The sequence below is a fragment of the Mesoplodon mirus genome (assembly GCF_964341445.2).
Source record: "Mesoplodon mirus genome assembly, chromosome: 12".
NCBI lineage: Eukaryota > Metazoa > Chordata > Mammalia > Artiodactyla > Ziphiidae > Mesoplodon > Mesoplodon mirus.
Window position 1 is genome coordinate 103,041,324 of NC_138988.1, and position 26,843 is coordinate 103,068,166.

The 26,843-nt window shown below is 45.8% G+C and overlaps 1 protein-coding gene across 3 annotated transcripts in view; it reads left to right on the top strand.

The window, feature by feature from the left end:
* The window catches only part of RPP40 (ribonuclease P/MRP subunit p40), a 48,125-nt gene extending 22,669 nt beyond the window's left edge, over positions 1-25,456 (top strand). The window contains exons 3-11 of one of the 3 annotated variants that reach the window (XM_082638871.1): positions 10,651-10,853; positions 13,091-13,376; positions 15,705-15,849; positions 17,124-17,192; positions 18,529-18,624; positions 19,928-20,053; positions 22,125-22,323; positions 22,451-22,585; positions 23,920-25,456. In XM_082638871.1, coding sequence (XP_082494997.1) covers positions 13,188-13,376; positions 15,705-15,849; positions 17,124-17,192; positions 18,529-18,624; positions 19,928-20,053; positions 22,125-22,323; positions 22,451-22,585; positions 23,920-24,118 — 1,158 coding nt within the window. In that variant the 5' untranslated portion in view covers positions 10,651-10,853; positions 13,091-13,187 and the 3' untranslated portion in view covers positions 24,119-25,456. The remainder of the gene's footprint in view (positions 1-10,650; positions 10,854-13,090; positions 13,377-15,704; positions 15,850-17,123; positions 17,193-18,528; positions 18,625-19,927; positions 20,054-22,124; positions 22,324-22,450; positions 22,586-23,919) is intronic. The other 2 variants (XM_082638873.1, XM_082638872.1) reach the window with 2 other exon arrangements.
* The last annotated feature ends 1,387 nt before the right edge of the window (positions 25,457-26,843 follow it).

Genomic DNA, 26,843 nt, shown 5'->3' on the forward strand with positions numbered 1-26,843 from the left:
AGGGAAGAAGCTGCAAAGCACCAATGATGAGAAGACCCACAAATGGAGAGTGAAGGAAGGTGACCAGCTGACAACTTCAGTTTTACCCACAGCTCCTCTGTTGTGTGCTGGGTGTTGAAAGCCCTTCAGCTCTCAAAGTGCAGCTCTACCTGATGGCTGGAAAGCATCTGCCCTTTCTTCTCTCATTTCTTTGCATTCTTCTGACCTCTTAAGGCAGTGCAGAGACTGGCATGGCTATTAAAGTCAACAACTATTTTTATAGGTGGAATGTCGGTTGGGAGAAAGGACTTCTTGATTGGAATAGGAAACACTGATTGGCAAGTAATTGTACATCTTTTGGTCCCTCGACACTTGAGAAATTTGTGCTTTCTAAGAGTGGTGGTTTTCCGAGGAAAACTAGCTGAATTTTTTAGTGAAAGCTACATAAGAGTCATTTCTCATCCATATTATAAATGTCAGGGTTATCAGCAAGTGTAGGTCTTTCCTGGAGGATCTGACCCACTCTTGGGCTTCAAAGGGAGGAAAAGGAATAGATTTCTCCTGATTTCATAGAGCGTCTGTTCTTGGGTCACCTGTACAAAATCATCGTTGCCCCAGTTACTCTTCTGACATCAGTATTAATTTCAATGTCATGTGATTTGCAGTTTTCATGATGCTCATGTCTTTTTAAGATCCTGTATGAAAAAAGGTTCTTACAGATCCCATAGCATTGTGCATTAGGCTTCACGTGTTCTTGCAGAGTTTGTAGATGTCGCCTTTCAGGGACATCTCTCAGGATGGGGAGGACTTGGACTTGAGCAGAAGGGAGGTAACCGTGTGAGCAAATGGAGGTGGGAGTGGGGGGGGTGTTTGGGGTGGAGTTCTTGTGTTTATTTATCGTTTCCTCTTATCATAATTGATCCCGGCCTCGGTGCCTTGAAGGAGCCAAGGTTAGGGCAGTGCAGGGGTGGTGGGCAACAGCATTCAGAAAGGGAAATGTATAGAGAGCAAATTTTGTACTAACCTTTGTTGTATCTACTTCATCTCCATTAGGTAGATGTCTTCTGCGTTTCGTGTATACTCCAGAATCATTCTTCATCCATATGGAAGTCTGTCGTGTAAATTGCTTAAATTTTGAAAGTTATCCTATCTCTAAAATCAAATCTGGTTGGATGTTGCAATCTCCAGCCACCACCTTTCCTCTCCCGCCTAAGTCTTTCACACACTCATCCTTAGGAAGTTCTATATCATTTTCCTAAAATCATTAATAAAATGTAATTAAATACTTGCTCAGCAGCTTAAAGATGTGCATTATTGCACCAAAAAAATAGAACTGCTCAAAATTTACGATGTGAAGGGAAGTAAAATCTTGCATTATTTTCGATTAACTCTTAGTGTTGAAACCTCGTGTCTCCCATGTGCGAGGTTAAAAATCTGAGAAATTCACTAGCTTTAAAAGTGTCATTTGGGAATTCCCTGGAAGTCCAGTGGTTAGGACTCGGTGCTTGCACTGCCGTGGGCCCAGGTTGGATCCCTGGTCAGGGAACTAAGATCCCACAAGCCACATGACACAGCCAAAAAAAAAAAAAAAATGTCATTTAAGGGGGAAGGAAATGAAGGCCTGTGTTGATGTGAGTGTGTGATGACTCACACCTCTCTTTCTGGCTTGCAGTTTGAGGGCTGGGGAGTGACATTTTTATTCTGGGCAGGTCTCTCTGAGAATAAGCACAGTATGTGAACAAGGCAAGAAAGTCTCAGAATCCCGCTTTCTTCTCCCTTTCTCCAGATGAGCTAATGACTTACCATTCGTGCATTCCTCCTTCCCATTTTCGCTCTCTTTGCAGGTGCCATCACAGAGTTCTTCTAACCACCCCCCTTCGATAAAGTCAGACGGTTAGCACTCGCTTTAGTGCATCCACTCCTGAGATGCCAGCTCACATCTGCCTGCCCAGGGATCAGCCACCACAGCCAATCCCCTGAGCCCCGTGTGCTTGGCCTCTGTCCTCTCAGACCATCCCCAGGCACAGGGGACAGATCTCAGGCGGGGTGGACCTGAGCTTTGTCCAGAGTCAGACTGCTTGGTGAGGCCACCAGAGAGTTCTGGAAGGTCCCTTGATTGAAGATTTTGTGGTGGGTTTTGTTTGTTTGTTTGTTTGTTTTTTGCGGTACGCGGGCCTCTCACTGTTGTGGCCTCTCCCGTTGCGGAGCACAGGCTCCGGACGCGCAGGCTCAGCGGCCATGGCTCACGGGCCCAGCCGCTCTGCGGCATGTGGGATCCCCCCGGACCGGGGCATGAACCCGTGTCCCCTGCATCGGCAGGCGGACTCTCAACCACTGCACCACCAGAGAAGCCCTTGTTTGTTTTTTTAAATTAATTTATTTGTTTTTATTTTTGGCTGTGTCGTGTGTTCGTTGCTGTGCGTGGGCTTTCTCTAGTTGCAGCGAGCGGGGGCTATTCTTCATTGCAGTGCATGGGCTTCTCATCGTCGTGGCTTCTAGTGTTGCAGAGCACGGGCTCTAGGCGCACAGGCTTCGGTAGTTGTGGTGCACACGGGCTCAGTAGTTGTGGCGTGAGGGCTCAGTAGTTGTGGCTTGCGGGCCCTAGAGCACAGGCTCAGTAGTTGTGGTGCACGGGTTTAGTTACTCCGCAGCATGTGGGATCTTCCTGGACCGGGGCTTGAACCCATGTCTCCTGCATTGGCAGGCGGATTCTTAACCACTGCACCACCAGGGAAGCCCCTCGTGGTGGGTTTTGCAGCATGCCCTCTAGGCTGGGGTGCCAGCCTTTGGGGGCATGGACTTTCTCCTTGAATATGACCAGCACGGTGCCCAGCACATAACAGTGCTCATGAAACAGCATTTCCCTCTTTTTCCTGCAAGGGAGTTCCAGAAAAAGAACGACAAGGCAATTTCAGAAGAGATACTACAATGTACAATTGAGGTAGATCAGGAATGTTTTGTGGTTGAGGGTGATTTGAACCAAGAATCGAAGCATAGGCACATTCGTTCACCAGATTCTATAGTCTCGTTGGTATAGTTCAGGTACTGCTACAGGATAAGAATATAATAGTGACGAAACAAACACAAGAGTTTGCAGTCTGATGAGTCAGACAAATGTTCATCAAATAATTGCGTAAATTAATACAAATTTAATTGGAAAGTGACCTAAATGTCCAGTGAATATGGGAAAGTAAAGTAAAATATAAATGTTTTTATATTTTTTTTCTTGAAATACAGTTGATTTACAATATTGTGTTAGTTTCAGGTGTACAGCAGAGTGATTTTTTTTGCAGATTATATTCCATTATAGGTTATTACAAGATATTGGGTATAGTTCCCTGTGCTCTACAGTAAATCCTTGTTGTTTGTTTTATGCATAGTAGTGTGTAACTGTTAATCCCATGCTCCTAATTTGTCCCTCCCTTCTCCTTCTCCCCTTTGGTAGCCATAAGTTTGTTTCCTATGATATGACATGTTCTTTTGATTTAATATTATATAGCCATTGAAATTGTTTCAAAGAATTCTGAAGTGATTACAGTAACACTGGTTATTTAAAAAGGGGTGTATAAAAGCAAAGAGTGTAATCTCTATTTTACAAAAACAAATGCATGATTGCCTCTGCACGGGAAAGTTGGTTATAGCACATTTTTCTTGCTTCTAGACGTAGGCTTGTAATGATACAAACTTCCCTCTTAGAACTGCTTTTGCTGCATCCCATACATTTTGGGTCATTGTATTTCTTTTTTTTTAAGAAGATGTTGGGGGTAGGAGTTTATTTATTTATTTTGGCTGTGTTGGGTCTTCGTTCCTGTGCGAGGGCTTTCTCTAGTTGTGGCAAGTGGGGGCCACTCTTCATCGCAGTGTGCGGGCCTCTCACTATCGCGGCCTCTCGTTGCAGAGCACGGGCTCCAGACGCTCAGGCTCCGTAGTTGTGGCTCACGGGCCTAGCCGCTCCGCGGCATGTGGGATCCTCCCAGACCAGGGCTCGAACCCGTGTCCCCTGCACTGGCAGGCAGATTCTCAACCACTGCGCCAGCAGGGAAGCCCCTGTATTTCCATTTTTATTTGTCTCCAGGTATTTTTTTATTTCTTCAATGACCCACTGGTTGTTTAGTAGCATCTTTAGACTCCACACGTTTGTGTTTTTGCAGTTCAGACACATTCTAACCACCCTACATTTCACTCCCCAGGGGAGCCCCAGTTGCCCCCTGCCTTTCGGGGAGCCTCTCCAAGATAAGTAAGTGGGTCTGACCCAGGCTCCTTTCAGATTACTGGCTCTGCACCGGGACTTGGAGTGTGTGAGGTTTTGCACATGCCCTTTAAGAGGGGAGTCTCTGTTTGCTACAGCCCTTTGGCTCTCCTAAACATAAGCCCCACTGGTTATCAAAATCAGATGTTCTGGGGGCTCATCTTCCCCTAGCAGGAACCCCAGGCTGGGAAGCCTGATATGGAGCTTGGACCCCTTTCTCCTCGGGGAGAACCTCTGCAATTTTGAAAATCTTCCCATTTGTGGGTCACCAAACTGGGGCATGTGTCTGACTATATTGCGTCTCCTCCTATCCCTCTCACCATGGTTCTTTATGTCTTTAGTTGTGGGAAATCTTTTCTACTGGTCTCCAGCTCATTCTCATAGATAGTTGCTCTGTAAGTAGCTGTAATTTTGATGTGTCTGTGGGCGGAGGTGAGCTCAAGGTCTTCCAACTCAGCCACCTGGGCCACCCTCTCTGGTGGGCATCTCAAAATCTGGGTTTTTTTTTCCCCTCCATCAAAGGGGACAGGAATTGTTGACGTACTGCTTTCTAGAGTACTTCAAGCAAATGTTTCCGGTTTGAATATTATGGCTAATGAAATTGCCAGAGTGATGCCTTCTTAATTTTGCTCTCTGATGCTAAGTGCACGTGACAGGTCTGCTGGGTGCTGCCCTCTCTGCCATCCAGCGGCAGGCGGGGACTCACGGGGACTCGCATGACCCCAGCTGCTCTGCCTGCCTCCCTGGGAACGGGCTGCACTCAGCTGTGTCCTCCCTCCAAGCTTCAGGAGCCCAAGGCTCACTCTGTTGCTGAAAAATAGGAACCACAAGCATTTCTGGTGGTTTACTGTAAGGTGCAGTGATCCTCCTACAGCTTAAGGGACAGGTTCTAAAAAACAAGTATCAGGTAGAACTATTTTGCACACACTTTCAGGCTAACCATGAAAAAAAAATGTCCACTTGTTTAAGAAAATGCCACGATGTATGCTTTGTGATAAAAATTGTTTAATGATTGTTAATTGTCAAGCACCATGACCAAATAGTTCCGATATGCACAATGTATGTGATGGACAAATTAGTAACGGAACAATCAATACTCTAATACAAAAATATCAAGAATAGGCAGTTTTAAAAAAGAAATTTAAAACTCTAATTAAAATATGAAAAGATTTTAAGCATCACCAATAAGAAATAAATATAAAAGCATACATATTAAAGGATCAGATTGGCAGAGATGAAAAAACTCACAATACTCAGCATCAGGAAGGAACTGGAAATGTGACTTCTTACTATCAGTGGGAATATTCATAGATACATTTCTGTAAGGCTGCTTGCCAAAATATTATGACAGCTTAGAAGATGCACATGCTTTTTTGACATGACGGTTACCATCGTCCAGGATTCCTAAGTACGGCATTATTTATGTCACGTGACCATGAGTGGGGCGCTTACTGGGCCCGGTGCCTCTGAGCTCTAACTCACTGCATCCAGGGCTTACACTTAGCCCCAGGGGAAGCCCACGTTGCTGTGCTGGTGACTGAAACGACGTTTATTCTGGACAGAAGGATCACAGATTCTAGAGCAGGGGCCTGACATGTTGTCAGAAGGAACGCTTTTCACTTCCTTCCATCAGATCACTAACATCTGCACAGGGCTGTCCTGGCAACTCTGCAGATGAGGGCTCACCCACGTGGCTCCCTCTCCAGGGCTCACACAGCTGCTTTGAAATCTTCCTGCAGATGCTTATCTGGGGCAAATACCTTTCTCCTCTCCACCCTGTCTGGACTAGAGATCCGCTGGGCCTGAGGCTGTGAGGAAACAGCAGGTTCCTCCTTTTCCCACTTCTTTACCACCTTTGTTAAAGCTTTGAGTTCCAGGGACAGCAGCCTTGTCACCCCACTCCGTTTTGGAACCTGGGCCACATGGACACCCCGAGTGTGTCCCGCCCCCCCAGGAACGCTGTTTGCTCTGTTGATGTGAATGTCTCTACACGCAAGTGCCCTCAGATGCTCAGAGTAGTGAGTGTGATTATTGTGGTGTGGATTGTGTTGTCACGAGGCAGAATTTGGGCCTGGAGACCTACTTACATACACCTGGCACTGATTTACATACCAGCCCCTGACAAGTCACTCCAAATACTTGTCCACGAATTCAGCTATATGGTGCAGCCAACCACTGTTGTAGCCAGATCTGCTATTAAGGGCTTCACGCACATGAAGTACTGAGTAGATCTGTCAAATCGTAATCGTGATAATAATAAATCAGGGCTTCCCTGGTGGCGCTGTGGTTAAGAATCCGCCTCAGGGGACACGAGTTCGAGCCCTGGTCTGGGAAGACCCCACATGCCACGGAGCAACGAAGCCCGTGCGCCACAACTACCGAGCCTGCGCTCTAGAGCCCGCGAGCCACAACTACTGAGCCCAAGTGCCACAACTACTGAAACCCGCACGCCTAGAGCCCGTGCTCCACAGCTAGAGAAGCCACCGCAATGAGAAGCCCGCAGACCGCAATGAAGACCCAACACGGCCAAAAATAAATAAATAAGTACATCACTTTAAATAAAATAAGAAATCAGCTCAGGCAGCTCACAAATACAGCTGCCAGTAGCTGCTCCTCAGCCCTGGTTCCTTGTGCTGGAGCGACGTCTCAGTCAACATTCTCTCGGGAAACTGTGCCCTTCTAACCCACTGCAGACAAACAAGAAGACAGAGGCACGACCGTTCCTTTACTGTCCGTCATCTAGCAGGCGCTGTACGAGTGCAGCAGTCATTTCCCATGTTTTCTATCATTTGGTGTGAAGCCTGCATAGTTTGTGCCGTTGGTTGGAGAAGAGAACACACAGGAAAGACCACGTGGATGGTGAAGCCTGCCTGCGGGGCTCGCAGTGCACGGTCTGCACCGCAGCTCTTCGCTGACCTGAAAACACAGACACTACTGAACCCTATACACATATTATGATTTCTTTCCCACAGCCACACACCTATGATAAAGTTTAACGTATACGTTAGGCATGGTAAGAGGTTAACAGCAATACCCAATAATAAAATAGACCAGTTGTAACAGTATACTGTAAAAATGTTATGTGGATGTGGTCTCTCTCGATATAGCTTATCGTGCTGTACTCACCCTTCTTCTTGTGTCTGTGCGATGAGGTGAAGTGAGGTGAATGGCGTAGGCATTGTGACATAGCATTAGGCTACTACTGACCTTCTGACCACATGTCAGAAGGAGGATCGTCTGCTTCCTGTCATCCTGGATCCTCAGCCGTGACCATGTGGGTGGTTGGATGTCAGGAGCCGACGATGTCCATGGCGGGGGAACCCAGGCGGAACAGAGCCGGACAGGAGAGATTTCATCACATTACCCGGAATGGTGCCCAGTTTAAAACATGAATTTTTTATTCCTGGAATTTTTCACTTAATATTTTTGGACCGTGGTTGGCCATGGGTAACTGAAACTGCTGAAAGCGAAACCACAGCTCAGGGGGGGACTACTGTACCATTTTCCAATAAAAAGAGTCAGGGTTCCTTGGAGAAAAGGCTATTTCTAGCACTGAGGTGGAAGATACAAGATGAGCCTGGAGCATCTTAATAATGCCAGAAACTAAGAAAGTGCTTTTTCAAAAAAAGTATGGAAATGTCAAAAAAAAGCTGACCTGGAAGAGCTCCCAATGGCTCAAGCTGGAACAATATAAGCAACAAAATAAATAAGGATAGCATTGGATTATTACCCAGAGGACGCAGTCGTCACCAGGATACCCCAATAATAATTACTGTAGGTAAGATCTGGTCCTGAATGCAAACATTCTGAGGGAAACTTAAAGGAGACACAGCATATTTGTCTCAAATATTTCCTCCAAATATTTATTAGTAACTTTTTTCTCTTATTTTCTTTAAAAGACCTATGAGTATTCAAAGCAAAAATTATAACATTGTATTGTGGGGTTTGTAACGTGTAGATGTAAGATGTATGTCAACAGTAGCACAAAGGATACAGAGAGGTAAATGGACCTGCTCTGCAGAGAGGTTTTTATACTGTCCACGTGTGAAAATAGTACACTATTAGTTCTAAGTGGATTGTAATATGTGAAAGATGCATATTGTAACCCCTGGAACGACCACTAAAACAATGCAAAGAGGTGGCGCTTAAATGCTAGTAAAGGAATTAAATGGAATACAAAAAGTATTTGTACAAGCATGCTCATAGACCCTTGAGCCACAGTAGCCAAAACCAGCAAATAACCCAAATATCCATACATAGAAAAATGTATCAACAAACTGTGATATGTTTATACAGGAGAATACAACTCAGAATATAGAGGAGCAAACTACAGGGGCACACACTGTGGATGAATCTCGTAAACACACTGCTGAGTGAGACAAGCTGGCCGTGACACATTATTGTAGGATGACAGGCAAAATGAACCCGTGGTGAAAAAAATCACAAGAGCGTTTGCTTGTGGGGGGAGAAAAAAATTGCCTGGGAAGGAACTTGAGGGAATTTTCTGGAGGTGATGAAAATATTCTGTCCTTGAAAGGGGTGACGTATACATGGGTGCATTTATTTCTCACAGTGAATGTCTGTGCCTTTCAATGTATGTACCTCTTACCTCATGAAAAAGAAAAACAATTGAAAGAAAAGTGAAGGGTGGGTAGTAGCTTGAGGTATTGATGAAAGAGAAATAAATGGCAGATAATTAGTAGTCACTGCAGCTGGGTGACAGCTCTCATAGCATTTTGCTATTCTGTAAATGCTTAAAATTTTCTGTAACAAAATGCTGTTATGAAAAACAGAAATTGGTCTACAGTGTTAGCCGGTGAGGTGTTGGTTTCTTCGTGGAGGAGGGAGGGAGAAGTGATGGTGGGCTGTGTCGGGGAGGCCGGAGTGAAGCTGGTGTTGCTCTTGCCAATAAAAATTTAAATGCTGCACATTTACACAAAAATCCTAACTCAGTATCTCAGAATAACAGCAAGGTTTTGTCTTGTTTTGAAGCGGGACATGTTCACTGATGGTCTCATCAGATGGATTTTACTATTCCAAAGTATTCACGTCCTAACCCTCAGGTGACCCCTTGAGAGTCTTCCAGTTCTTGCCTCCGTTTGGTAGGTGGCGTGATTTTTATTTTTTATGATGCGATACTTTTTCCAGAGCAGCTCACCAGGACCACGACTCTTAGCACAGCGCCCCGTGCACAGTGTGCACTCAGAACCTGCAGAACTGGGTTGAATCGGGAATAAAACGAGTGGAAGGGATGCCAAGGATGGTGAGTAGGCAGTGCAGGGGAGGCGGAAAGGCCACGACCCAGCAGCAAACGCTTTTACTTGATAAACCATTTGGAACAAGTTCACCCAAAGATGTGGGTTTAAAGTGATGGTCTCCAGCCTTGGCCAGGCCCTGTAATCACCTGGAGAGCCATAAAAAATACCAATGCCAGGGTCTCACTCTAGGGATTCTGATTTAATTGGTCTGTTGCACTCGGATTTAAGGAATTTTAAAAGCCCCCCAGGTGATGGTCCTGTGCAGCCAGGGGTGAGAACCACTGACTCAGGGCTGTCGATGCATTAGCTGCAAGTGACTTCCGTGTGTGCTATGGGGTCTCCGAAAACAGCTTTGCCCTGTTAAAAGCAAAGGACTACTTTACTCAGCAGCAGGAGGAAATGTCTTCTTAGCAGATCTATTTCTGTGTCACTTGCTTTCAGAGTCAGAGGTGGTTTTAGACGTGGTAGTTTGATTTAGTCTGTGTTGAAAATCATAAATAGCCTACAAGTACCAAAAAAAAGATGAGAAGAATTTGCCAACATGTGGAGTGCATTATGTATTTTTCAAATTTCTCCTGTGATTGATTAGTAATGAAAACGAAATTGCTGGGGCCTGATTTCCTCAACTCAGCCCTTGGCCATTTCCCCAAGTTATTCCAAGTCTTTCCAAGACACTTCAGCACTCTCTCAAGGGGATTATTCCCACAGGTGAAGAGTACTAGACACTGAAATCTCTGCACAGTCTGTTCCCACTGCAGAAGTGTCCGCCTCCAGAACCTCGAATGGCTCGGGAGGCTGCTTCAGCAGTGGGTCCAGTGGCAGTGGGTGGGCTCTGAAGACAGGTGGACTTGATTCCCAGTCTCAGCCCAGCCACTCAGTAGCTGTGGGGCTTTGGACAAGTTCCTGGACTTGGAACAGCTACATAAACCTCGTTTTCGAGAAAAGGCATCCTTGTACTTGAGTGCACAAACGGCAGTGATTCTTCATCCCTCCCTGTATCCAAGCCCTTTGAAATGTGATTTTACAGCTGCTCCCGCTGAGAGGTAGAATCTGTTCCTCGAAACCTTGCATCAGGGCTGGCCAGTAGAGTGCAGTGGGCATGCCAGTGGGCCAGCTTGGGACCTCGGCTTAAAAGGTCTTAGATGCTTCTGCTTTTTCTTTCAGAACCCTGCCGTCTCCATGACAACAAGCCCATGTTAGCCTGCTGGAGGATGAGATACTTCAGGGAGTAGAACCAAGGTGCCCAGTCAACAGCCAGCTCCTCACCAGAAGCAGAGCCCCCTAACCAACCTGCAGCTGACCACACATGCACGAAGGAGCCCGGCTGAGACCAGAAGAATTGTCTAGCTGAGCCCAGCCTGAGCTAGGTGAGTATGGGGGTGGCTTGTTATGCAGCAGTAGCTAACTAATACATACGCCCACTGCAGACAGGATGCCAGGATTCAATGATCTGTTCATCACAAGTGACTTGGCAAACAGTAGGCACCCAATAGGTGCTGGTTTCCCTCTCCCCTTGTTTAAAGTTGGATCTCTTGAGTTATACAGAAATTCTTGTCATCATGTATGCTTGTGATTGGTGCTTAACTGCACTCAGTGCCCCACCCGACAGGAGGAAAGAGGCAACCAGAGTCTGACCACTAGGGCCCAAGACCAGATTGCAACATAAGAAGTTTGTCTTTAATCTGTTCCCTCCAAATCTAAACTCTGGAGGTCAAGGTTGTGGACAGATTTGAAGACACTGGGCTCCACCCTCTGGGGGCCCCATCTTCCCTCCTTTGCCGTCTGATCTCTGGACAGGGGGAATGGCCCACACCAAGCAGCAGCTGGGACGCAGAGGTCGAGCTTTGGAAGCTTCCTGCTTGCACCTCTCCGCTCCCTCCCTGGACTTGACACCATCTCTCCCCACTTTGGGTCTGAGGAGAGATGTCGGTAGGGCTTTGAGCTCTAGAAACCAGAAAATCTGACACAATGGTATGAACAAGCAAGGGCAGATGAGGCCGCAGAGGTTGGCAGGGGCCAGGTTAACTAAACCTTTATTCAACTGCAACGAGAAGCCAGTGACAGGGTTTAAGTGGGGGTGGGGGTTGCATATATCATGTTGTTCACATTTTCCAGAGATCAGTCTGGATGCTGAGTGGAGGACAGACTGTAGGAGGGCAAGAGGGCCGGGAGGCTGTGACCGGCAGTGGTTGTAGGGTGGAGACGGTGGAGACAGTGGGGAGGGGCTGCGGAGCCATTTCAGTGAAGCACTGTGGAGAAAAGCTGGAATGAAACGGGTTCCGGAGAGGTGAGGAGAAGCAGCCCTAATGGGGCAGAGAAACAGTGGCAACGCAGAGCGACCTGTGGTCAAAGGAGGTCTGCTTGTTTAATGCACAACACGAAGGTGTGTTTGTCCGCTGACAAACCACCCAGTGGGGAGGGAGGGAGGGAGGAATGTGATCGGCAAGGGACATTACACACGCAGAAATCTGGGGAGGTAGGCAGAAAGGACTCCTCAGCCCCAAACTGACTTGAAGTTGCAGCTTTCATCTGTGAAATAAATAGGATTTTGGCCTTCTATTTCATAACACAGGACACCCCGCAGATCATATCCTCGTCATGCTTCCCTGTAAGAACACCTCTGAGTTCTCAACACCCAAAATGCACAGCAGCTACTTATCTCGCCATACATTTTCCAGCTGAAGTTCATAGGTATAGAATTTACACTAAGCCTTCAAAACTTAATACAATATTTTGGGCTTCCCTGGTGGCGCAGTGGTTGAGAGTCCGCCTGCCGATGTAGGGGACACGGGTTCGTACCCCGGTCTGGGAAGATGCCACATGCCGCGGAGCGGCTGGGCCCGTGAGCCATGGCTGCTGAGCCTGTGCGGCCGGAGCCTGTGCTCCGCAATGGGAGAGGCCACGGCAGTGAGAGGCCCGCGTACCACAAAAAAAAAAAAAAAAAGAAGCAATGCTTTAAGCATTCTACATTCTAATACAATAAGTTATATGTAGGTGCCGTATTGTGATTTAGGAAATCGGTAGTTTTTTGATCCACTTGCTAGTCCTTAATATTTTTCTTATTTAAAATAATGGAAAATAGGTTTTCCGTAGAGTATTCACAGAGATAATCTGACATCTAAGGCACAGGATACTGACATTAATGGCAGAGGACTTTCCAGTCTGTCTTAGTTTTAGATTTGTAAATACCTTCCAAATTACTTAAGTTCTATTCTTCCAAATCTTATAGTAAAACTGATGCTCCATAAGGCTGTACTACAAATATTCTGCTGTTTTGCGTCCTCTCTGCATAGAATTGGGACTGTGCATACTCCAGTTTGAGAAGCATGCAGTAGTACAGCACTTGGAGTTGATCAGAAAACTTAGATGGAAAAATGCATTATCACTGTAACCTCCAATAGCAAGAAATTATTAAAATCGGTTCCAAAATGATATTTTTAAAAGCATCTTGAAAGTGGTTCTGAAGGGGTCTTAAGGAGTCCTATTAAAGGTATTATGTATTACCTTTAGACACAAACTTCCTTAGCAATTTGGGAAGGAGCAACCTGGGGCCTAGAGGAAGGATTCTGGCAAGAGAACTAATTTCAGGTAGGGCACCTTGCAGGTAACCATCAGCGAGCTTCTGCCAGAAGCCTAGGCCCGCCCCCAGCACTAGCCCCGCCCCTACCCGGGACCGCCTCAACACGTGCGGCGTGCCTGCAATGCGCATGCCCGCGGGGAAGGGGCGGGGCGAGCCGAACCCTGGCAGGGCCTGCGTGAGGAAGACCATCGCCATGCTGTGTCGGCTGCGAGAGGTGCCCCGGCACTTGCTGGTCTGCGAAAAGTCCAACTTCGGCCACGACAAGTCGCGCCACCGGCATCTCGTTGAGACGCACTATCACAACTACAGGGTGAGTCCACATCCCGGGCCCGCCGACCGCACACCATCCCGCCGGCGGTGGAGGCTTGGGGAAAGCCGCGCTCTGCGCCCCCGCCCTCGGCGCGCGGAGGGGCGGGGCCTTTCGCCAGGCATGCTGGGAACTGTAGTCTCTAGCCGCTCCAGGCCTGTGGTTTGCCCCCCCTCAGGACTACAAGTCCCAGGATGCACCGGCGCGGGGCGGTGTTCCGCCTTCGGAGGGAGGAGCAGGGTGGCGTGCGCCTGACAGAGTTCGCCGCGCTTCTGGCCGCTTACTCCGGCCCCGAACCGCCGCGGGTGGGGTGCGTCCCGGGAGGGGCGGGGCCGGGACGAGGGACTGACGGGTGTGACCCGCAGCCCGGCACGGACCCGCCCTTTCCGCACCACGGCTTCCTTCCCCCGCCGCGTGCTCGCGGGTCATTTTAGAGCCTCGTACGGAGTCCGGGAAGCTGCTTTCCCTTCTGAACCGCTTATGGGCGCTAGTTTGGTACCTGAGAAACCTACCCCTTTGCCTGCTGCCTCTGCGTTGTCCAGCCAGAGTGCACCATTTCGGCAGCTTTTGCAGAAATTCGCCGAGGCTTCCCTGCTCGCATGCACAACTTTAGAGCGGCTTTCGCTGTTGCTTCGTGAAAATGTCACTCTCTCGGGCGCCTTTTTCGCGAATGTGGTGGTTGAAGCATCGGTGAGGTTAATTATCAGTTTATCCAGGATCTGCTGAGAGTAGAAGAGAACATCCCTAATTCCCAGGTAGTGTATGCGGGGCGGGCTTCACCAACCCATTTAAGTGGAGAGGGCTTCAGAATAAACCTTACAATGAAAATGCTTTAAGCCTTTTACACTTTAAATCGACCAGCCTAATCTCAACTCAGGCCTGACTGGCTAGTTTCTCAGACACAACTGGTGATGCTGGTCCTTCAGGGACAAACTGGTGTCCCAGCTTCGGGAGGGTGGTTTCTCAAGGTGTGGAGCACCTGGGTGACGTTTGAAACCTGTCAGGTTGACTATCTCTGCTTTGGATGGAAAGTTCATCACAGACAGCAGTCGGGGATGTGTACCTTATCTCTCCCGTCCCATCTGTAGAGTTTTCTATCTGTAAAGGGTAAACATCCAGCAGACTTCTGCTTCCATGTAACCTCTTAATAATTGGTGTCCCTAAATTCCTTATACCCTAAGGGACAGTTCCTTTGATTCCAGCCTGGTACTAGGATACACAGATCTAGGGATATTCAATTGTACTATATTTCCCTAAAAATTAATGTAGTGATAGGAACGGGACATAAAATATATTGCTCATTTGTAAAAGATGAAACACAAACAAGGGCTTCCCTGGTGGCACAGTGGTTAAGAATCCGCCTGCCAGTGCAGGGGACACAGGTTCAAGCCCTGGTCCGGGAAGATCCCACATGCCGTGGAGCAGGTAAGCCCGTGCGCCACAACTACTGAGCCTGCGCTCTAGAGCCCGCGAGCCACAACTACTGAGCCCGTGTGCTACAACTACTGAAGCCCGCACGCCTAGAGCCCATGCTCTGCAACAAGAGAAGCCACCGCATGAGAAGCCACGCACAGCAACAAAGAGTAGCCCCCGCTCACCGCAACTAGAGAAAGCACGCGTGCAGCAAGGAAGACCCAACGCAGCCAAAAATAAATAAAATTAATTTTAAAAAATTATTAAAAAAAAAAACCGTAAGCAAGAGCTTCCCATTAAAATTGTTTTGCTCATTCACCTTTCCTGTACTGTAAGCTTGAATACAGAAATGGAAAACTTGAGTTGTCAAATTTCTCTTTTCCTGAGATTAGTAAGTTTTGGGGTTTTTTTTCTATTTTTATTTTTATTTTTAAAATTTTTATTGGAGCATAGTTGCTTTACAATGTCGTGTTAGTTTCTACTGTACAGCAAAGTGAGTCAGCTATACGTATACATATAGCCCATCGTTTTTGGATTTCCTTCCCATTTAGGTCACTACGGAGCAGAGTAGAGTTCCCTGTGCTATACAGTAGGTTCTCATTAGTCATCTATTTTATACATAGTATCAATAGTGTATATATGTCGATCCCCATCTCCCACTCTGAGATTGGTAAGTTAATTTCAGAGTTTTTTTGAAAGCTGTGGAGGAATGGTTAGCAGCTTTCATGATGTTGTATCATCCCTAAAAACCTGGGTGTTGATCTACATGAAAATAAGACTTGTTTAAACCTATAATGGAGTATAATCTGCAAAAATACTGAATCACTATGCTGTACACATGAAACTAATGTAGTATTGTAAGTCAGCTATGTGTCAATTAAAAAAAATAAGACTTGTTTATATCGCACATTCCAATAGGTTTCATTTCTGATTCCTGAATGTGGGATACTATCAAAAGAACTGAAAGACCTGGTCATGGACTCTGGACCCTATTACTTTGTGAAGGATTTACCTCTTCATGAGTTAGTCGCACACGAATTCATCAATACTTTTGTCAAGAAAGGTAAGAAACGCCGTGTAGTGTCTGTGAACGCGGTGAGGTGAGGAAGCCCAGGGAGATCACAGAGCAGTACCAGGGTCCTTCTCTTGTTCTGAACAGGACTGCTGGAGATCGTCTGCGTGGTCAGGTGTGTGCAGCCGTCCCGCAGTAGCTCAGCCGACTCTGTGTGCCCTCATTAGGTGGTGGTTTCTGATCACGCTGGTCCACAGGGGTTGCGTGGGCGTGTGTCATATGAGGGTTAACGGAGAGGAAAGTCTGTCGACCGCTGTGTTCAGATGCACTGCCGCTGGGTGTGTGGCTGCGGAGACAGACCTCTGTTCTCCCCGCAGTCCCCGTGACAGCTGTCTGGAGAGGGTGGTCTCCTGATGCAGCCACAGCTGCTGGCCCCAGAGTCAGGTGCTGATTGGGATTCCGCATCTTCCGCTTAGACGCTGTGGCTCTCAGCCTCGCCTGTGCACCTCATTCCTATCTGTGTCTGCTGGGTGGATTGGCTTGTTCCAGTTATATCCTAGGAACCACCTGTTTGAAACTCTTTCAGCGTGCCTTTCGGGATCCCCCTCACTATATACATCACTGCACAAGGGCCGCTGACATCTTGTCTTTGGTCTCATGGACATAATTCCTTTCTTTGGTTCTGAAGCTTGATGCTGGGGGATTCCCTGGTGGTCCAGTGGTTAGGATTCCTCGCTTTCATGGCTGAGGACCCAGGTTCGACCCCTGCTCGGGCAGCTGGGATCCCACAAGCTGTGTGGTGTGGTCAAAAAAAAAAAAGAAGTCTGAGGCTATTTTGTTAACAGTGTGGACACTGGCCATGGCAGGGACTTTTACATAGCTGACCCGACTTAACCCTGGCAACAACACTATGAAATAGGCCTGCAACCCCCATTTTACAGGTGAGAAAATTGAGGCTCAGAGAGATGGAGTAGCTTTCTTGACTTCACACAAGTTTGTGGCACATTTTGAGTCTTCATCTGGAACTCTGCCTTTCAGGTGTGTACGCTCACCTGCTCTTCCACTTTGTGCCCCTCTAGCAGCATCCCCGGAGGTATGCGCTCCATCCTGAGTCCATTTTCTGCTCGTTGGTAGCCAGCTTGCACAGACAGGCCCTAGGCAGGGGCGTGAACTAGCTGTGCTTGGCCTTGCGTGTCCCCCAGCTTGGCTGAGTGAGCTGGAGCAGTGACCCGGAAGGTTTGTTATCCTGTGAAAATAATCCACTAACTTCTTGCAGGTGTGATTTTTTTCTTGTCTTAATTTCTCCTCTGGGTTTTCTCTTACAGGTGCGTGCTATGCACTAACGTACAACACAAATATTGACGAGGATAATACTGTGGCTCTGCTACCAAATGGTAACCACACTCATATTTTCTTCTTTCTTAATTATGGAGGAAACACAAACGGTAAAAAAGAGTCAAGTCATTCGGATGTAAAGTGAAAGTCCCCCCTTTCAGCCCCGTCCCTCCAAACTCACTGCCATTCTCAGCAGGCATTCTTTTTTTTTTTTAAAGAATCAATTTTATTTATTTGTTTATTTATGGCTGTGTTGGGTCTTTGTTGCTGCGCGCCGGTTTTCTCTAGTTGCGGTGAGCGGGGGCTGCTCTTCATTGCGGTGCGTGGGCTTCTCATTGCTGTGGCTTCTCTTGTTGCGGAGCACAGGCTCTAGGCATGCGGGCTTCAGTAGTTGTGGCTTGCGGGCTCAGTAGTTGTGGTGCACGGGCTCTAGAGCGCAGGCTCAGTATCTGTGGCGCACGGGCTTTGTTGCTCTGTAGCACGTGGGATCTTCCTGGACCAGGGCTCAAACCCATGTCCCCTGCATTGGCAGATGGATTCTTAACCCCTGCACCACCAGGAAAGCCCCTCAGCAGGCACTCTTGTTAGCAGGTAGGTGTTCATTCTTCTAGACATTTTCTATGAATTTATAAACACAAACAGGTTCTTTTTTTAAAAATATATATATATTATGTCATAGTCCATTGTTTCTCGGTTTGCTTTTTTCCCAGGCTGTATATCCTAAACATCTTTCCCTATTAGTACATACAGTTTTGGGGGGTTTTTTGTTGTTTTTTTGTTTTATTTATTTTTGGCTGTGTTGGGTCTTGGTTGCTGCATGCGGCGGGCTTTCTCTAGTTGCGGCGAGTGGGGGCTACTCTTTGTTGCGGTGCGCGGGCTTCTCATTGCAGTGGCTTCTCTTGTGGATCACGGACTCTAGGTGCGCGGGCTTCAGTAGTTGTGGCTCGCGGGCTCTAGAGCGCAGGCTCAGTAGTTGTGGTGCACGCAGGCCCAGTTGCTCCGCAGCATGTGGGATCTTCTTGGACCAGGGCTCAAACCTGTGTCCCTTGCTTTGGCAGGCAGATTCTTAACCACTGCACCACCAGGGAAGCCTAGAACATACAATTTTAATTTACTATTTTTAATGTCTTGAAAATATTCCAAAGAAGAAGTATACCATAATTTGTTTACTCTTTCTTTAATAAAAATTTAGACAGTTTCTAGTTTCACTATAATAAATGATGTCTTTGTACATATAATTATAAATAATACCCTTGTATTATAAATAAGATACATGTATGAATAAATAATATCCTTGTGTGCACTGGTATTTAACTGCTCAATTTGTCTTGCTTTCTCTTAGAGAACACATTATATTTTTAACATCTCTTATGGTAATTATTATTTGATTTATAGGGAAATTAATTTTATCCCTGGATAAAGACACTTATGAAGAAGCTGGACTTCAAGGTCGTCCATCTCAGTATTCTGGCAGGAAAACCATGAAATTTAGTAAGTATTATGCTCACTCCATCAGTTTCTAACAAGGTAGTAGTGTTCCTGTAGCAATTTGAATTTAAATGTTTGAATTGCCTCTGTTCTCTTTGTTCAGAAGAAGTGTGGCTTTTTCTTGTCTTTAAAACTCCTTACTCCGGGGGCTCTTGGGTGGGCATCAGATAGGATGAGATAGATACTGCTGTGCATCTGTTTGTCTTCAGCTGTCGGCTGCATCTTGAAAAGATCACAGACTTGGACATGGTCCATTAGATACATACGTTTTGGGTCACAAATTCAAAGTGATGAACCCACTTGTTCCTTTTCTTTTAAATTGAAGTATAGTTGATTTACAGTGTGTTAATTACTGCTGTACAGCAAAGTGATTCAGTTATACATATATATATACATTCTTTTTCATATTCTTTTCCATTATGAAAAAGAATATCTTTTTCATATTCTTTTCCATTATCACAGGGTATTGAATATAGTTCTTTGTGCTCTACAGTAGGACCTTGTTGTTTAACCAGTCTATATATACCAGTTTGCATCTGTTCCAACTTGTTCTTAGTAAAGAATTTCCTTTAATTTTCCCAAGTTTTATGTGACTAGTAGAAATTCATCCATGAGTGAAGAGATGTAGTTCTGTTGATGGTCTGGCTTGAACATCAGTAGTTAGGGCTGCCACCTCCACAGCTAGGTTAGAGTTGATCTCTGCCCTTGGTCTTTGACTAGGAAAAATGTGAATTTAAAACACCTGTTGTGGGATTTCCCTGGTGGTGCAGTGGTTAAGAATCTGCCTGCCAGTGCAGGGGACACGGGCTCGAGCCCTGGTCCGGGAAGATCCCACATGCCGCGGAGCAACTAAGCACATGTGCCACGACTACTGAGCCTGCGCTCTAGAGCCCGTGAGCCACAGCTACTAAGCCCACGTGCCTAGAGCCTGTGCTCTGCAACAAGAGAAGCCACCACAATGAGAAGCCCGTGCACCACAACGAAGAGTAGCCCCCGCTCACTGCAACTAGAGAAAGCCCACGTGCAGCAAAGACCCAACACAGCCAAAAATAAATAAAAATAAAAATAAATAAATTTTTAAAATAAATTAAAAAAAAACACCTGTTGTAATTATCTCTCAATGCCAGAAATGTCCATCAGAGGCAGAGTTTTGGTTTGGTAACCCAAAGGGAGGGCAAGAAATACAAAATAACTCTTTTTATCCATAAAACTTCTAAAACTCCTGATGTTTTTAATCTAGCATGTTTTGCACAGTGCAAGCTGTGTGTCTTTGAATGAACTGTTTATTCCTCTCCATTTTTTTAAGTTGTTTCCATTGATTTGATGGATTTATCCTCTAAACTGGACTCTAAGAAGTATAAAAGAATATCTTGGGCTTTCAAAGAAAAGAAACCATTGAAATTTGATTTTCTTTTGGCGTGGCATCAGACAGGTATGAAAAATAAAATGGGTAATGATGGAGTGGTTTTGAAATCTAATGGTTAATTAAAGGGGAGTAGTGGGGATGGAATGGTGATTCATCCCAGCAGTCAGGGACGTTGTGTACGTAGATGGATACAGGTGTCCCCCACTTTTCGAAAGTTCACTTTATGCTCCTTTACTTTTACAAAAGCAAAAAGTGAAAATAGTGTACAGCGTGTGTTTTGCAGCGAGCTGCTATAGAGGCAGTGTGCACCCCAGCAGCGAGAGTGGCACCCCCAGCTCCCTCCCCCAGAACGGCGCTCAGCGTTTAGCCTCTAGCCGGCAGAGCTTTGAACTGTGTCTTTGAGCGTTTATTTCATGCATCTGTTAGCAAGATGTGTCTTAAGGTAATTGCTTCTTCCCTTTATGCCATTTCGACTTAATGAAAGGTTTTGTAGGAACACTACTTTGGGATGGGGGGAAACCTGTAAACATTGTTAAGGAAACTGCTTTGGCCCCTCTGGCATCCCTGAGCGCCATAGTCCGGGATCATCTCAGCATGCAGCCGTCCGTCTCCACCTCCTTGGGTTGTGTGTCGATCAAGGAGCTCCTGAGGGTGGTGTCAGGGCAACTAACCTTTGTCCATTTCTCCCTTTCCCTCCTCCAGCTTCCCTCCAACAGCCTTGGCTGGAGTGTTTTAAAATAACAGCAGTTATACTGATAGACACAAACTGCTTATTCGTTATTGCAGGGTAGTAATCAGGCATATCATTAAATGTCAGATTAAATTTGTTGCGCCTTTTAATTGATTAGAACAATACATTTAGTTCAGAGTTTCATGTTCACCAAACATTTTAATCGGCTTACAACTGCCATGTACCTCGCTCCTTTTAGAAGTGTATCTTTGGCCCAAAACAAGATTAAATGAATCAAATCATCACAATTACAATGGTGTAGTTCTCTCTTGGAGAAGAGGGAAGCCCATAGGTCCATTTTGGAAATAGGTACATCTGTCTGCTCCTCCTGGAAAGTTCATGGTCACTGGGTGCTACAGGGTTGCCTGGGTGAGGCCTAGGTCTGTAATACTTGGGTGCTTCTGTGTGTGGTGCAGACACAGAGGGCAGAGAGGCTGACATCTCAGCTGTATGAAGTCTTTCCTGAGGACCTCCTATGCAGTGGGTTCTGGAGACCACTGTGTTCCTAAGACTCCGAAGTATTTTAAGGGCTTGTCAAGACCCGTGAAACACCTGAGGTTTTACCCTCTTAGCAAGCTAAGAAGTTAGCCAGCACATTCTCGTGGGCTCTGGCAGGAGACACGAGACCCCTGGGTCCGAGACAAGACCTCATTGTCCCCAGCGGTCGCAGTGGCCAGAGCATCAGCTCCAGTTCACCAAGTCCTGGTTCCTGCAGGGAGATGCGTGGCGGGCAGGCGATGCAGGTGCAACCGGGGGGTTGCATTACAGGAGGGGAACCTGGAGCCTAAGGAGTTCAAATCTTTCATACTGGGCAGTGAGCCTGCTGACCTTTGCCCGGGAGGGCGGGAGGGAGGAGATGGAGGGAGACATTATTTCTCGTCCACTGGGCAGTAAGCAGTCCTGCCCTCTGCTCCAAGAGGGCCACTGTTTCCGTCTTCCAAGGCTATTGGAAAATCCTTCAGGATGCACTGGATCTTACTGGGTTTTAAAGACAAGCTGGGCTGAGATTCTTCAGCTCCTCTTCTGTTTCCTTCTTTGAGAGTGTGCAAATATGCTCCTTGCTCTGTAGAGTTCACTAATTTTATTTAACCATAAGTAATGCTTTGGGTTTTATTTATTAAGTCAAAAGTTTCTTAGTAGAGCAGATATTGAGACTAGTATGGCTTGAATCTGAAAGCCTTATGATTTTCCAGAAAAAGTGACAGGAGATGAACGTTGACAGAACTTTAGCCCAAGGAGGCGAAGGCAACTTAGATGATTTTAATTCGAATAAAGCTTTGTACAACCGCCACTGGCCTTACTTCATCCTGCCTGCTTCCTGAAACCCTCAAGTGGGAGTGGGGTGGGTTCACGGATCCACTGAACTTGTTTACATTATCCAAGTGGCCTTATTTGGTGTGTTTGAAGGTGCGGAAGGATCAACGATGATGTCATACTTTTCCAATTACCGGATTCGGGAGCATCAGCCAGAAATAGCGCTGAGCACGGTGACGGATCTGCAGTGCCCCGTGCTGCAGAGTGGCGAGCTCGGGGGCAAGCCCGAGGCGGCCTGCAGTGCCCCGGAGCTCTTCGAGTGGCTGGGCGCCGTCTTCAGTAACGCCGAGCTGTGCGTATGAGGGCTCCCGGGTCCCGGAGGGCTTGGGCTGCCTTCTCGTTTTCAACAGGGGTTTAGTACTTTGAAAGTGATCGTGTAGTGGATATAAATGCGTTTTCTTTCTCTTTTTTGGTTACAGAAATAATGAGCCTGATAATTTCATATCAACCTACTGCTGTCCTCAGCCAAGCACAGTGGTGGCGAAAGCTTACTTGTGTACAATCACTGGTTTCATCCTTCCAGAGAAGATACGTCTCCTGTTGGAACAGCTGTGGTGAGAAAAAAGAACAACCTTTTTTGCCATTTATGTCTTGCTTGTCTCCACCTCTGTAGCGTTTTAGGGGCAGTGCTGGTGATCCAGATTCCGGGGCCCTCTCACAACGTGTCCCCTTTTCCCTTGCTGGAGCTCACGTGCAGTAACGTCATCATCTTACATGATGTAATTATCCCTGGTGAGGTTGCCAGGTCCTTGTCTTTTTTTTTTTTTTGGCGGTACGCAGGCCTCTCACCGTTGTGGCCTCTCCCGTTGTGGAGCACAGGCTCCGGACGCGCAGGCTCAGTGGCCATGGCTCACGGGCCCAGCTGCTCCGTGGCATGTGGGATCTTCCCGGACCGGGGCACGAACCCGTGTCCCCTGCATCGGCAGGCGGACTCTCAACCACTGCGCCGCCAGGGAAGCCTGTCCTTGTCCTTTGAAAAGAAGAGAGCAGAGCTTTACTGTGCTTCTTGAGAACAAACTGCTCATTTTTCTCGTCCGCTCCCCCAGACCATTTCTGTGCAATTGAAGTTACAATATCACTTAAGAGAACAGCAGAACTCTATGGAACACATTATGATCTGTTTTAAATACTGGATTTCTGCAAAATGCTTCACTTTGAAATGGGTGGGAAAGGGAGCTGGCCACCTCTGAATCCAAATCATATCCAAGATCGGCCCTGGCTCTAACATCCGTGAATCACTGGGCACCGGTAACATGCCACAGGTTGTATAAAGTAGTATTGGATTTTCATTCTGGGAGGTGTTCTGTAAATAAAATGTGAGGAAGCTCAAATCCCGTATTGAAAAGAATATAAAGTGAGCATCATGCCTTCTGAGTCTTCACTTGAAAAATGTCTAAGATTTAAGTGTTGAGGGTTTTCCTTTTTAAATCCAACATCGTCTTTCACATTTATTAGCTTCGTACTTTTCTTTTCCTCAGTAAGAAGGTTGAAGTTTTAAAACTTTGATGGATTTTTAAAAAGAAATTCGATAAATTATTCTGCAGTGTTTCAGTTTACAGAGCCTCCGAAAGCAGCACTGTTCACGGGAGGGAAACAATTCTTACACACTTCGTGGGGATTTTTTTGTTCTTTAAATCTTATATGCTCTTCCACAACAAGGGTAGGAACCGCTGAAGTTTGTTGTGTGCGCTGCATGTTGGTGAACCTTTACTGAATTCACAGTATAGCACCAGGAATTTAATTTCTGTCTCCTAATTTTTATAAATGAAAGCTAAGGTCAAAGCTTCATGGGAGCATCAGAAATACCACTTATCCTGAATAAGTAAAAACAATAAATGGGACCGTTCCTAACCCTTCCTGTTTGTTAAGAAGTGTCTGTCTTTTTCAGCCGCTACTTTGATGAACCAAAGTTGGCCCCGTGGGTGACGTTGTCGGTTCAAGGCTTTGCAGACAGCCCTGTTTCCTGGAGAGAAAATGAACACGGTTTTCGAAAAGGAGGAGAACATTTATACAACTTTGTGGTTTTTAGTAATCAGGACTACTGGCTTCAGTTGGCTGTTGGGGCAAATGATGACTGTCCACCATAACAAGCACAGAGTTTCAAGTCATGTTTGTTTATGTTTATGCTCGTTTTCCGTATTTCTCGGCGGTATAAGGACTGTGTGTTCACTCAGACTTGGGTGACGATGACACTTCTCAGATCAGCATCTGTTAGCATCTGCTCTGGACTCGGGCCCATCCTGTGACAGGCTTGCTGTCAGGTGGAAGCTCATAGTCGATTTCTCCCTGTCACTTTGAGCCCAGGTGTGGGCTGCTGCGTGGTAACGTGGGCCACGATGGCCAGGGACCGGGGGTTATGGGACGACTGGGTAAGATGTGTGCTGTGATTGTGAGTTTTTCACATCATAATAACAAGAAACCCTTAACATCATACTTACAGAGCCAGTTCCTGCTTTAGTGCTGTTCATCTGCTACCTCATATAATTCTCACGTCAGTCCTGTGAGGGAACAGAGTGTACCTCAGCCACTGAAGTCACCTGCTTGTGGATTCGAGACCTGATCTCAGATCAGCTGGTTCCTGAGTGTGTGCTCACTCTCCTGCTTCTGGGCCAGGAGGGATATTTGGATACTATATGTTCATAAAGAACAAGTTGAATTTTGCAGTAACCTATAAGGGAAAAGAATCTGAAAAACATGTATGTGTGTGTATATATGTAAAACCGAATCACTGTGCTGTCCACCTGAAACTGACATATCATAAATCAACTATACTTCAATTTAAAAAAAAAGTGACTTCCCTGGCGGTATAGTGGTTAGGACTCGTGCTTCCACCGCAGGGGGGCATGGGTTCGATCCCTGGTCGGGGAACTAAGATCCCACATGCCACACAGTGTGGCCAAAAAATAAAAGTAAAAAAAAAAAAGTTGGAAGCATTTTTTTTTCCCCAGCAATATGGCTGATAAGGACCAACTGAAAACTACTTAAATTTCTGGAAGACCTATCAAGAACCATTTTTTTAAATGTTTCAATGAGCTGCAGAATAATAATTCTCAAAAGCTAAATAATTTATTTGGCCACATGGAATTAAATTAGAAATCAGTAACAGAAAGATCCTTGAAAATCCCCAAGTATTTGGAAACAAAATAACTCACAAGTCAAAGAACAAATCTAAAGAGAAATTAGAAAGTAATTTGAGATGAATTTTTTTAAAAAACTAGAATTTGTGGGTTCTTGCTAAAGCAGTACTTAGAGGGAAACTTGTAGCTTTAAATGCCTGTATTAGAAAGGAAAACAGGTCTCAAATCAGTGACCTCAGTTTCCACTTTAAGAAACAGTAAAAGAAGAGCAAATTAAATCCAAAGGCAGCAGAAGAAAAGGAATAATAAAGATCGAAGTGGTAACCAATGAAATAAAATAGAGAAAAATTCATCCAAAAGCTTGTTCTTTGGGAAAATCAATAAAATTGATAAATCTCCAGCCAGATGGGTGAGGGAAAAAAGAGACCAATTACCAATATAAGGAATGGGAGAGGTAACATGACTGAAGATCCCACAGATGTTAAAATAATAGGAACACCTTTATACCAATAAATTCAAGAACATAGGTGAAGTTGACAAGTTCCTTGAAAGACACAAATTACCAGAGCTCACTCAAGAAGAAACAGGTAGGGGCTTCCCTGGTGGCGCAGTGGTTGAGAGTCTGCCTGCCGATGCAGGGGACATGGGTTCGTGCCCCGGTCCGGGAAGATCCCACATGCTGCAGAGCGGCTGGGCCCGTGAGCCATGGCCGCTGGGCCTGCGTGTCCGGAGCCTGTGCTCCGCAACGGGAGAGGCCATGGCAGTGAGAGGCCCACGTACCGCAAAGAAAAAAAAAAAAAAGAGGTAAAACCTTATAACCCCAATGGGATGGCTTCAGTGGTGAGTTTTACCAAACATCTGAAGAAATAATACCAATTCTACACAAATACTGCCACTCATTCTATGGGGTCAGCATTACCCTGGTAGCAAAATTACTGAGGCATCTTGGCTGGGCAAACACATTGCAAGGAAAGAAAACACTACAAAACAAACATTCCTCATGAACATAGGTGCAAAAACTAAGCAAAAGTTTTAGTAAATTGAAACCTACGATATAATAAAAAGGTAATATGGCCATGGGATTTATCCTGGGAATGCAAGGTTGATTTAACATTCACATAATCATTTCAATCAATACGAGAAACGTATTTGACAAAATCCACCATCTAGTCCTGTTAAAAACTCTGGCAAACTGGGAATAAAGGGGACTTCCCCAATCTGATTAAAAGACATCTGCAAAAGCCCTACAGCTGATATCAGACTTAATTGTGAAGGGCTGAATACTTTTCCCCTAACATCAGGAAGAAATCAGGGATGTCTCTGTTCATCATTGTACTGGAGATTCTAGGCTGCAGTCAGGCAAGAAACAGAACATTCAGATTGGAAAGAAAAAAATAAAATTGTCCTTTTTTCACAGATGACATGATCTATGTAGAAAATTCAGTGGAATCTGTAAACAAGATATTAGAACTAATGAGTTTATCAAAGTTGCAGGATACAAAGCAGTGTACAAAAATCAATTATATTTCTATATATGAACAATTAGAAAGTGAAGTTAAAAATCATTTACAATAGCATAAAAATACTAGGTAGGAATAAATGACAAAAACTGTGAAAGACATGTACACTGAAAACTTAAATATTGCTATGATCAATTAAAGAAGACCTAAATAACCTGGGGTATATACTTTGTTCATGGGTCAGAAGACTCAGTATTGTTAAGATGCCATTCCAG